The 13,629-nt window shown below is 38.2% G+C and overlaps 1 protein-coding gene across 1 annotated transcript in view; it reads right to left on the reverse strand.

Moving 5' to 3' along the window:
- Positions 1 to 320: 320 nt before the first annotated feature.
- SOS2 (SOS Ras/Rho guanine nucleotide exchange factor 2) overlaps positions 321 to 13,629 on the reverse strand; it is a 174,248-nt gene continuing 160,939 nt past the window's right edge. The window contains exons 18-21 of the mRNA XM_044659954.1: positions 11,709 to 11,970; positions 5,811 to 5,852; positions 4,524 to 4,633; positions 321 to 2,078 (exon numbers count right to left, since the gene is read on the reverse strand). Of these exons, the coding sequence (XP_044515889.1) occupies positions 1,572 to 2,078; positions 4,524 to 4,633; positions 5,811 to 5,852; positions 11,709 to 11,970 (921 nt within the window). The 3' untranslated portion in view covers positions 321 to 1,571. The remainder of the gene's footprint in view (positions 2,079 to 4,523; positions 4,634 to 5,810; positions 5,853 to 11,708; positions 11,971 to 13,629) is intronic.

Here is a 13,629-nt window from a genome sequence, read left to right on the forward strand (position 1 = left end):
GATAAACTCATGGTGATTCAGATGGGGGGAGTAAATAAAAAAGTTCTCTAATTCCAAATTTAAATTCTCTTCTACCACATTCATTGTCCTACCCATGGAAATAAATAATTATTTGACCATTCACTTTTCTTTACACTTTGCCTGCTAAAACAAAAAGAAACCTGGATACTGGAACTTTCCATCTTGAAGAAAAATAAAAAAAGATAAAAACATCACTAATTTAACCAATTTTATGTAATCTGAATGACAATTATTGAAGACCAACTTCTTACACATATTAAAATACTTGTCACTATTCTTTTTGTCTCATCTATCCTTATGAAGAAAAGACATTTTAAAAATCTCTGAAAAATTAAGACTGAGGTGATTTATTAATCTTGTTAAGAACTCTGATACAAAGCACAGTAAAAGACCACAGATCAGTAAATAAAACGTGGCTTTTGGCCACTTTTACAAGTGCTGCTACAATAGTACTACATTAAAACAGATTCATTCACCAATTTGAACAAGGTAGTCAAAACAGTAAAAGAAAAGTTTTATTTACTTTCCTGTTTAAAAAGTTTAATAAAGGCAATTTAAATACTACCAGTCATCAAAAAGGATTTTTAAAAATTACAATAAATGCACTGAGATTCAGAGAGTAGGTCATTAGGTTTTGAAAGCAAGACATGGTTGCTATTCCATTGAAAACTTTCCTTGGAATGGTATGAATTTGCAAAGTAGCAGACTGTATTATAGGCCTTGAGTCACTTAAATTTATATAGGTTATTAGCATTGTCTGTAAATATACAATATAAACAAAATTGTACATACATAGCATATTAGCTTTGTTCTCCAAAACAGCAGGCAACTCATTAGCTAAAGACATCTGCCTGACAAAACGAAAAGGCACATCTGAAAAAGATTCATGCTAAATACACAGGCTCTGTACCCTCCCTCCCCACCCCCCACAACGGGTTGGGTGATCTTTGTTTACATTTTGCCAAAACTATGAAAACAGTGCATTCTGATATCTTTGTTTTGATTCATTCCATTTTTCCTTTTAGTCATCAACAACAATTTTAAGATATGACATTCAAGAGTTTGAGAACATGTAAGTTAGATATAGATAAAACTAGAAAGTGAATAGCCAAAAAAGTTTAAAAAGGAGTAATATGACATCCCTATACTTGTGTAAATCATTTTCTTAAAAAGGCCTCTAGAAGTCAAATTTGAAAAATTCCAAAAATGCACTGTCTCTTTCTTTCCAGTGCAAACAATGGTTAAATTAATTTAGTGTAAATACATTGTAAAATACAAATTTTTTATACTGGCCTAATCACTGGTAGTACTGAGGATCCAAGACACCATAATGCTACTAATCACCTGAAGGCAATGCTAAAGGACTTGTGTGCTTTAAAATGATTTTATTTTTCCAATTTTTAAAAGCTTATTTCATCAGTAAGCATATAAGAGAATTATATAAGAGAATTATTTGGAAAACTACTAAAATACCTTGCCTTGTCTTGAATAAATAAAAAAAGGAACTTTACAAATACTATTCCAGTGTCAATGACTAAATATGGCTAAGGTCACTGAGGAGTTTCTGCATGTTCTAACAATGACAATCTGTACATAGGAGGTTGACAAAGATCTCTTTTGTAAGTCTTTGGCGGCAGTTTTGGTAAGTGAGGGCTTGAATTCTGTCTCGGTGGGATTGGGGGAGCTTGAGAATGGGCAAGATTATTTTGACTAGAACTAAGCACACAGCGACGTGGCACCCTCGGAGAGGGTGTGCTTGGAGGAGTATTTGGTGAGTTTGGACATGTACTGGCTTCTCGGAACCAATCTGGATCTCTATGAGCATGCCCCATTGGTGGTGGCTGAAGATTAAATGGATAGTTTATGAAATGTTCAGGAGGTCGAAGTGGTACTGGTGGAGGAGTGTCAGGAAGAGGGTCTCGTGGAGGTGGTGGTGGTGGACTAGGCAAGGGCCCTTCAAATGGACCACTGTAAGCAGGAACTCGAGGCTTTATCTTTGGAGGTGGTGGCTGCCTTGGTGGAATAGCAGGAGGATCATCATCATATTTCAAGTTTCCCTGAAAAGTTAAAAAAAAAGGGATAAACCATGCCATTCATTAAAAAAAAAAAAACAAAAAAAACAAAACCTCTTACCTTCTGTCTTAGTATCAGTTCTAAAACAGAAGAATCACAAAGGCTGGGTAATCAAGGTAATCAAGTTATATAGCTAGGAAGTGTCTGAGGCCAGAGTCGAACCCACATCCTACCAACTCCAGACTTGGCTCTCTATCTACTGTGCGACCTTGCTGCTATCATACCATTCATTTTAAAAGTCATTTGACTTGTTATTCAGAGTATTTATAATGTCTTTACTATATATTTAAAAAAAAACTTTAAAAAAATTCAAATGTGATTTTTTTCCCCATGAAATCACAGATCTGGACTTCCTGGTCCTTCCCTATCTTTCCTTTGTCCCTCCCAAAATGTGGTTTTATTATGAGATCTGTGATTGAATTTTAGGATAAAAATGACAGGTTTTTCTAACTGGCATTAAAAATCTTAGAATATATAACATGATGGCTAAATATCTTGACATATATGAAGATTGTGAATTGATTTGAACTTTAGTACTAGATAAGTATTATCACAGAACCAGCACATGAATAAACATAATACACAGAATCCAAGAAAAGGAAAATGTCTTAAGAGGTAATAAAGTCCAGTTTCCTGCTACTAAGTATCCTATTATTTGGAGTCATAGTTTTAAAATGTTGTATAATTTATCATTCAAGGCCTTTTTATCTCTAACAGATTATTATTAGGAGTAACATCTACTTTAGAAGCTCAAGTGATAAGGCTATATTTCATAATGGAGTCTCTGGAATTTATGGGATGAAGGAGTACTATGGTTAGAACTATACTTTAGGAAAGGTGAGAGACCTGAGGCAGGGAAAATGATTAGGAATTTACTGCAATAGTCCAGGCTAGAGATAAGGAGGACCTGGCCCAGGGTGATGGCCATGTTAGAGGAAGGGGAAAGATGCAAGACATACGGTGGTGGAAATATCAACCAGATTTGGCAACTGGGTGAATAAAAATGAGGAGCTAAATATGACACCAAGATTTTGAAACTAAGTGACTGGACAAATAATATTCTCCAAAGAAATAGGGAAGCTTGGAAGTGGGGTGGATTTGAAGAGAAAGACAATGAGTTCCACTTGAATTTGAGACTGCCGATGTTATTGAACCTGTCTTCCCTTGGCACATTCTGTTTGAAATATCCAATAGGCAACTGGAGATGTGAGTCTGAATCTCAAGAGATAGGGAAGGGCTAAATATATAGGTTTTGGAGTTATTTTCAGAGATAATAACTGAATCTATAGGAGCTGATGGCACCAAGTGCCACCAAATATAGGCTTATCACTTTAGCTTCTAACACTCTTCACAGCCTAGCCCAAATCTGTCTTTTCAACTTTATACATTACTCTTCTTCCCAGAAAAAGCTCTATAGCCATGCTGACACTGAGTGCAAATATACATATATGGAATAGGACCAAGGATAGAGTTTGAGGCTATACCCTCAGTTTGGGGGCCTGAAATAGAGGATAAATCAGTAAAGGAGAGTGAGGAAAGAAAACAAAACAAGTTTTATAAAAAACGAGGAGACTGAGAAAGACAAGAAGATAGCCAAGAGAGCATGAACATCCAGAGAGAGGATAAAGTTATCTAGGAAGAGGTGGTCAATGGTGCTAAATATTGCAGAGGTTTCAAAAAGGATAAGAACCCAAAAACAGGCTTTCAAATTTGGCAAGAAACCATTGGTAACTTTGAAGAGAAAAGTTCTTAGTTGAGCAATGAAGATAGAAACCAGATTGCAAAGAGTTGATAAGTGAGTGAGTGAAAAGAACAGCTATAGATAACTTTTATTAGGATTCTTCTACCTATGAAAGAGAAGAGAGACAGCAGAGAGTTGCTTAAGGGTACAGTAGGATTTAGCACTGGTAATTTTGTTATTGTTTTTTTCCCTCAAGGAATAAAAAGACATGTTTATAAGCAGCAGGGAAGGAACCAGTATATAGGAAGAGATTGAAGAAAGACTGGATATATACATACATACATATGTATGTGTTTAATATGCACACATACATAAATAGAGAAGAGGGAAAGGGTGTGTGAAAGAAAAAGAGAGGAAGAGAGTGAGAATGAGAATGACTAGAGAAGACAGGAGGACACAGGAGCAATGTTAGTGAGAAAATTTATCTTTTCAATAGGATTAAAGTAAAGAAGGAGAAAATGAGGGCTGACATGAAAGGGTTTTAGATTTTGAGATGATGTAAAAAGAGAGCTCACAATAAATGGTCTTATTTTCTTAGTAAGTTATGAAGCAAGGCCTTCAGCTGAAAGGGAGTGGGGAACGGTATAGTGTAGAAAGCTTGAAGAAAAAAGAGAAGGTCTAGAGTAACCTTTGAAATATAGATTCTCTGTATTAATAGTGTGTTGAAAACCAAAATGCTGTTGAATACCTTAGAAGTTGAAACATCTTGATCAAACTTTTTACGAGGAGGAAGAGGAGGAGGAACCAGTGGCTCTTCACTTAATTTATGTAAACTACCACATGAACTGAAGAAAGATTCTAAAAAACAGGAAAATATCAACTTAGTCACAAATAATAACTGAAGAAAATTATTGCTTAAAATTTTTTTATTTAAAAAAAGCTTGCAATATTGTTGAAATATAGCATTGCTATTTCTTAATGAAAATTATAAAAAACTTCATTTACCATGATATAAAAAATTTAGAATATATTTAAACAATTCAAAATAGTGCTATGTAATAATTTTATCATAATAAATTATATCCAAAAAGTCCTTCAATAAGGAAAACATAGGACTCCTTCCAGAGAATTATTTCCAAGGTTCTTAGGTTTCCTTTTTTGCATGTCAGTCACTACAATTAGGCAGGAGGTGGCAATACTGCACAAGTACCCATAAAATGTTTGGAAGACAATTAGTTTCCAAATATGCTAAGCTAACACAGATTTCGTTGTGGAAACAATATAAATGATAGTAAGATTATAAATAGTAAACTATTACTCTATTCTAGTACAATTATATTATCCTGGGTAAATACATATTTGTGGACAAAAGGGATAAAATTAAACATTTAAAATGTTATTTCTACTATAGATAAATGAGTATCCAAAACAACCAACTTATGAATGAACTAGAACCAATTTATAAATTAGCAGTATGTTGGTATTTCAACAGTTTTCATGGATATGAATATCCCTTCACCATCGAAGACTGCAATCCATCCCTTTCTTCTCATGCTATAAGATTCTTGCTTATATCCTTCTATAAGTGTTCCAAAGAGGATGTACCTAATGTGGTTCTCTTAAAGACATTTTATTGGCACAGGATCTTGGTTGGCTATATGTTTGCCCTCCTACTCCTGGCCCATTTTTCCTTCTAAAATTATATTTCCTTGTGAATCTTTGATTCTACTTTTATGCACTTTAGAGTTGGCATAGTAATAGAAAAATTTACCAGACATAAAATATGTATATGATGGTGTATACTTAGTGACATGCAATAGGTCTAATTCATGTTTACTTCAGTTTTTCTATGTACAGTTTGAACTACATATTTTTTAAACTTTCTAATATAAACGTAATTCAAATGAACAGATTCATTTCAATAATCCCACTGAATTAAGCTTTTAGGACATAAAAAAACCATATTTAAAACATGAGCATCTTTACTCAAGGATATGTGATGTGTGTGTGTGTGTATACATATGTGTGTACTCACTTGAATGTGGTAAGACCACTGGGGCAAAGATGCTGTTACTTCCTGTTACAACAAGGAAGAAAGAAGATTTAAGAAAAAATGGAAAAATACATATATCTTTAGCGAATTTAGGATATCAAATAAACATTAGACATTAATAAATTTTAAAAGCATTTATTTAGGACCTATATTAGATACTATGCTGAGCATCAAGGATATGAAAATAAAAGTGGGTTCACTTTCTACTGGAGAGAAGCTATACAAATGTGCAAATATATGCTTATATGTATATACATACATGCATGTGGTTAATGGTTGGTATCCATGCACATATATCACATGTACAACACACAAGCACACATGTGTAAATACACATGCATGCTTTTGCCCATAGACATATATTTGTGTGGCTAATGTACACATGTACACACAAAAAACAGATGAGGCAACTTTTGAGTGGGAATTGGGAAAGGTATCAAATAGAAGAAGGTGGTATTTTAGCTGGGAGTTGGAGGAAACAACAAGAGGGAAGGAGTTGCCCAGGGTAGAGCAGTGCACAGGCACAGAGGTGGGAGTTTGTGTATGATTAACAGTAAAAATACCAGCACGGCCAGAGCTTAGAATGTGTGATGGGTGTAATAATGTGCCTTAAGTGGACGGCTTTGAATGACAAAGGAGATTTATATATGGTAGAGGTGACAGGGAGCAACTAGAGTTTACTGAGGAGAGACATGGACAGATCTGTAATTTAGGAAAAAAACCTGGAAGCTATGTAGAAGATAGAATGGAATGTGGGAAGATGAGAGGCAGGGAAGCCTATTAATTAGGACACTCAACTCAATAGTTCAGTTGGGAAGTGATAAGGGCAACAATTATCCCATTCACTATAGCAAGTGTTCCAATTCTTCTCTCCTCAAAAATCTCAGGGCAATCCTTCCCTCCAACTCAGCTTTGAACCTTCTGTCATATTTCACAGAAAAAAGTAGAGGTCATCATTGCCTGCTACCTCTTCTTCCCTTATGCTCATCTTTATCATTAAGTCGTTTTTAAATTGTATCCAATTCTTTGAAAACTCATTTGGGGTTTTCTTGGCAAAGATGGTGGGGTAGCTGGCCATTTCCTTCTCCAGCTCATTTTACTGAGACAAATAGAGGCTAAGTGACTTGTCCAGAATGCCTGAGGCTAGATTTGAACTCATGTCTTCCTGACTCCAGGCTAGGTCACCTAGCTGCCCTTATTCTCATTTTACATTCTTCTAATAATAATATTCTTATCTTGGGGGGTAGGGTCTGTGAATTTATTTATTAAAACCTAAAAAAAAAAAAGAGTAGTAAGGGCTATGCAATGTGGGTCACACGGTTACACAGCTAGGAAATGTCTGAGGCCACATATGAACCCAGGATCTCCTATCTCTGGGCCTGACTCTCAATCCACTGAGCCACCTTAGCTGCTCCAGTGAATTTTTTAATTTTTTATTGTTTATAAAACCCCTACCTTCCTCTTCGAGTCAATACTGTGTATTGGCTCCAAGGCAGAAGAGTGGTAAGGGTAGGCAATGGGGGTCAAGTGACTTGCCCAGGGTCACACAGCTGGGACATGTCTGAGGCCAGATTTGAACCTAGGACCTCCCATCTCTAGGTCTGGCTCTCAATCCACTGAGCTACCCAGCTGCCTCCCAGTGAATTTATTTTTAACATTTTGATAACTGTATTTTAATACAATTGGTTTCCTTTGTACTTTTATGTTCTCGTAATAGGGGTCTGGTACAGGCACTGCATACCTTAGACAAACTCTCCAAATCAAGCTCTATGGGAGAGTAAAAAAGATCTATAAGGGGAGTGGAGCATACACAGAAACTGGTTCTATTAGGTTCACTATGTGGTGAATGGGAAACTCTGACTGTGGAGGCACAAAAAGGTCTTAACTGCCTTCTGTCACCTCTTTTCACCTATTCTTTTCAGTTCACTCTTGGGAGCTCCACAACTACTTCACTCATGGCTTCCAATGAGAGGCATTGCTGTAAAAAGGAAGAGGTCTTTGGGGCATTTCTCCTTTCAGAGGTCATTTAGACCTGTGAAAAGGCCTTAGACCTCCAGCATCTGTGTTTGTTCTTTTCCACTTTAGGTGAAAGGACTGTAGCCTCTATTTGATGAGTTCTGAAAGGTCAGGAGGGCACTCCAGTTTCCTAACATTCCAGTTTTGGTTTGCAGCTAGCATATCATTGATGTTCCAGGGAGCATGGAGGAACTTGGCTCTTGGATGCTGAGATAAGGCTCAACTGACAGTTACGCCACATATGAATGTAAACTTAGTGAAACTAAAGTTATGGAGAAATTGTATTAAGAGTAAGCCTGCTCGGGGGCAGTTGGGTAGCTCAGTGGATTGACAGCCAGGCCTGGAGAAGGGAGGTCCTAGGTTCAAATCTGACCTCAGACACTTCCCAGCTATGTGACCCTGGGCAAGTCACTTGACCCCCATTGCCTACCCTTACCACTCTTCTGCCTTGGAGCCAATACACAGTATTGACTCCAAGACGGAAGGTAAGGGTTTAAAAAAAAAAAAAAAAAAAAAAAAAGAGTAAGCCTGCTCTACTGAGAGACTAAGGTGATGCAGGGAAAAATATGACCCTGATGTGCTAGAGTCGTAGGTTTCTACTTTTATTCTTGTTATATTTTCAAAATAATTGTTTCTAATAGAACCTAATAATGGGGAGAACATAGTCAATGGAGTCTTGAGGCAAAGGCATTATAGAAGAAGCAGCCAGGGTACTTTAGAACCCTGAGGGACACATGCAGCCTGCCTAACTTTGAGAGAGTGAGTCTTACTCCATTTTTTTTTTTTTTTTATCCTGGGACTCCATTCTAGGAGCATAGGGCCACAACCAGTAGGCAATGGGTCGCTCAGGGTCACCCAGCTGGGAAGTGTCTGAGCCCGGATTTGAACCTAGGACCTTTCATCTCTAGGCCTGGCTCTCAATCCACTGAACTAGCCCAGCTGCCTCTACTTTAGGTTGCAGTTTCTTTAGCAGATGTAGTTTTTACAGGGTGGGGTTGCTAGCCCCACGCCCAACCCTCCTCCTTTTTCATCCGGGCTAGGGACCGTCCTTAGCCCAGGAGTGGTAAGGGTGGGCGATAGGGGTCAAGTGACTTGCCCAAGGTCACACAGCTGGAAGTGTCCGAGGCCGGACTTGAACCTAGGACCTCCAGTTTCTAGGCCTGGCTCTCAATCCACTGAGCCACCCAGCTGCCCATCTTACTCCATACTTACTCCATATTTTATTTTATATATTTTAACAAATTATTCTAAGAAGGGATCCATAGGCCTTTCCAGAATACCAAAGGGGATTATGACACAAAAAAAAGGTTATGAACTTCTGCTCTAATATTAATGCTCAATTAACTCCTGCTTTTGCTTCAGTTTCTGATGAAGAGGTGGACCTTCTGATCAAAACTGATACCATTATGTGTTGCCTTGATCCCATTCTCATCTTGTCTTCTTCAGAATACTGACCAACTATCATTCCCCCTCTCTTATATTGAGTCTTTCCCATCTACTGTTTTCCCTGCTGCTTATAATCATGCTCAAGTTTCGCCTATCCTCTAAAAAAGTCTCACTAGAATCTATCATTTTCAGTCTATATCATCCTATTTCTCTCTTCCCCTTCTCAGCTAAAGGCCTTGAAAGAAATCCTATGTACTTGTTGCTTTCACTTGCTCTCTTTTTGCTCTCCACACTGTAACTAAGGAGAACAACATGAAGGCTAACGAAGGAGAGAAAAGGACTTCAAAGAGCTTTTTCTAAGTATTCTAAGTTTGAGATTACTTTCCCTTGGACTGAATTGTATGTCTTCAGTTTGGGGTTATTTTGTACCAACTATTCTTACTATACCACCTTAGTAAACACTCATTTCTAAAAGTTAATAAAATCTAACTAAGTGCTATCATTATAAATTGGATATCATATAGGCATTCCAAAAAACACTACTGAGAAATAGAGCTATAATTATCCACTTTCCACCCTCCTCAGGAAAAAAAAAAAAGCCCACAAGACCCTTCTGCTAAACTTCCTCTTTTCTGTTTTGGGATCCACCATGTTCTTGAGCTCTTAGGTTCACCACTTGGTGTTTTCCTTGACCTCTCACTTATCATATATTACCATATAATAAGTTGCCAAATCTTGTTCTTTCTTTCTTAATATCTCTCATACATGCCTCATCTCTCCTTTCACCCTCTTTCAAGTGCTTCTTATTACTTTTTTTTTTTAACCCTTGTACTTCGGTGTATTGTCTCATAGGTGGAAGATTGGTAAGGGTGGGCAATGGGGGTCAAGTGACTTGCCCAGAGTCACACAGCTGGGAAGTGTCTGAGGCCAGATTTGAACCTAGGACCTCCTGTCTCTAGGCCTGACTCTCACTCCACTGAGCTACCCAGCTGCCCCTTCTTATTACTTTTTAACTTTAACTTTCTCAATTCTCTACCCACTCCAATCCATTTATAACAAAGCTGCCATGGTAATTTTCCTAAAGGCAAGATCTTACCATGCCACTCCTACTTGATAAACTTCAGTGGCTCCTGATTCCTCCCAGAATCAAATACAAAATCCTGTTTGGTTTTTAAAGCCTTTCTCCACCTGGCCCATTCCTAACTTTCTAGTCCTCATGCTCTTCCTTGTAATTCTTCACACAACATTCCATCTCTGATGTCTGTGTCTTTGGACTGGCTATTCCTCATACCTAGAGTGTATTCTCTCCTGTAGAGCTTCCTTTAAGACTCAGCTCAAATGTAACATTCTGCAGGAGGGTCATTTATATGACCTTAGCTGCTAGTGCCTTCCATTCTATGATTACCTTCCATCTACTTTGAATGTATTTTATACATATTTAATTGTCTTTGCAATTTTATTGTAAGTTTCTTGTAGGGATTATTTTTGCTTTTTGTTTGCATCCCCAGCATTTAGCACAAAGACTAGTGTAGTAATTGCTCAATAAATCATTGTTAAATTAACTGACTGAACTAGGGTGATGGCTATATCTGTACAGACAAAGGAACATTTGAGAGCTTGTGTGGAGGCACAAGTGGCAAGATCTGACAAATGAATAGATATGTGGGGAGAATAAGAAGTCAAGTATGACACTGGGGCTATCAACCTGGGTAGCTAGAATGATGATTAGTCCTTAAACAGCATTAGGGAAGTTCAGCAGAGGGGTAGGTTTAGTTAGAAGAGGGATAACAAATTCTGTTTTGCATATTTTGAGTTTGAGATGCTTAGGTTGTATCCAATTTACAATGTTCACTAAGCAACTGGTGAAGGGGTATTGGAGCTCAGGAGAGACCATAAGAAATTATATATAGACCTGGAAGTAATCTGCAGAGAGATGATAACTAAATTCATTAATGCTAATGAGGTTACCAACTAGGAGAGAAAACAGGATTCAGACCTCTGGAGGTCTGAATATATTATTATATAAAAGGCATTCAAACTGTATATCAACAGTTAAGAGGTATAATACTTCACTTTTATATTTAAATTTTCTTAAAAAAAATTTGAGTGGGGGCAGCTAAGTGGTTCAGTGGATAGAAAGCCAGGTCTAGAGACAGGAGGTCCTACGTTCAAATCTGGCCTCAGACACGTCCTAGTTGTGTGACCCTGGGCAGATCACTTAGCCTTCATTGCCCACCCTTACCACTCTTCTGCCTTGGAACCAATACACAATATTGATTCTAAGATTCTAAGACAGAAGGTAGAGGTAAAAAAAAAAAAAAAAAAAAGCAAGTTTTACACTCCCACAATAATCACTAATTTTAACATTTTGATTCTACTTTTTAGAATACTACATATATCTTTTAGTTTTTAAATAAAATAGAACATATCATTACTTGCAAAAAATCTTTTTTCCAAGCATCTATTAGCAATACTTACCATAAGAACTATTAAGATCTATATCTAAAAATACACTAAGGTCTGAAGAAGCAGAGACTGGTGGAGTAGATGGTGTGTTTGGAGAGGTTGGTGCTGATGCTGTTGACTCATGCTCAGCCTCATTTATCCGACTGAAGCTTATTTTACATGGTTCTCTCTCTAATGGTGTTGGGTGTCCTCTTAAAGTGCCTGAAGTAGAGCCATGTCTGCCAGCATGTGGTCTTATGCCAGGAGATTTTAAGGAGAAAGTTGTTTTCCTAGGCTAGGAAAAGCAAACATGATTAACATTATTAAACACTTGTTAAAAAAAACAGGGGGAAGGTTCCGGGTTAAGATGGCGGCAGAGTAAGAAGCAGCTCTTAACCTCTCCTGACCGAAACACACAAAACTCCTCAAGGGGACATAAAAACAAGTCCAGACGAACGGAGGAACCCCCACAACAGGGCACAGCGTGGAAGGTACGTGGAATCGAGACATTTCCATGCTATAAAGGGGTGAAACAGCCCTCACGAAATCACGGGCTGAGCAACCACCCAACCCCCACCCCCTCCACACACATCTATAGCTCCGAAGCCAGCTAAAAAGAAATAGAGCAAATTTGGGGCACCCATCGAGTCATTGGCAGCTCCGGGGCCTGTTCCTGAGAGCAGCAAGACTTAGGATCCCATTAAGCCAAAAAACGCAGGCGAAATCTGAGCGCGGGACCAGGACGCAGGGCGCAGAGCACAGGCTGAGCAGAGCTCAGGCTGAGAGCCCAGGCACTGCGGAGGCGTGGGTGGAGGCAGACACAGCCAGGAACTAAAGCCTAAGTGGGGAACCAGTGTGGAAGGGTATACGACTGTGGAAGCAGCGCCCTGAGACTTGTAAAGAAACCTCCGGCAGAGGATCAAGCAAGGGGGTTCACCAGGGGGCTTGACCTTGGAAAAAACCAGAACTCAGACCTCAGGAGCCAATAGATCGCAGACAGACACTGAGCGCGAGGATAAATCTGAGAAGCTGCTGGGGTAACAATGGCTACTCATTCTCAGGAAGTTCAGAAGAGAAAGAATAACAACAAGAAAAAGAAGTCTTTAACACTCGACAGCTTTTACACAGAGAAAATCCAGACAACCGAGCAAACAGAGGAGGAGAACAAACAAGCATTCGGACCCTCCTCAAATAAGGAAAACTCCTCACAAGCTATGGAAGAGTTCAAAACTGAGATTTTGAGGAAAATGGAAGAGATCTGGCAGGAAAATAACTGTTTAAAACGTAGAATCATGCAATTGGAAAGTGAGGCTCAGAAATTGAACACCAGAAATGACCAGATTGAAAAGGAATACCAGAAGATTATGGCCAAAAACCAGAAGATTATAGCCAAAAATCAATCCCTAAAGGCTAGAATTGAGCAAGTAGAAACTAATGATCTCTCAAGACAACAAGAACAAATAAAACAAAGCCAAAAGACTGAAAAAATAGAAGGAAACATGAAATATCTCAATGAGAGAGTGACAGACCAAGAAAACCGGTCTAGAAGAGGCAATTTGAGAATAATCGGTCTTCCAGAAAAACCAGAAATTAATAGAAACCTGGACTCCATACTAACAGAAATAATTCAGCAAAATTGCCCTGAAGTCCTACAAGAAGAGGGCAACATAGACATTGAAAGGATCCATAGAACACCTGCGGTATTTGATCAAGAAAGGAAAACACCAAGAAATATCATTGCAAAATTCAAGAGTTTCCAAGCAAAAGAAAAAATCTTACAAGAAGCCAGAAAGAAACAATTCAAATATCAAGGAGCACCAATCAGGATCACACAGGATCTGGCAGCCTCAACGCTAAAAGACCGCAAGGCGTGGAATACAATATTCAGAAAGGCAAGAGAGCTGGGCCTGCAACCACGGATCAACTACCCATCAAAATTGACTATATATTTCCA

The sequence above is a fragment of the Gracilinanus agilis genome, chromosome 2 (genome assembly GCF_016433145.1).
Source record: "Gracilinanus agilis isolate LMUSP501 chromosome 2, AgileGrace, whole genome shotgun sequence".
In the NCBI taxonomy this organism is placed as follows: Eukaryota; Metazoa; Chordata; class Mammalia; order Didelphimorphia; family Didelphidae; genus Gracilinanus; species Gracilinanus agilis.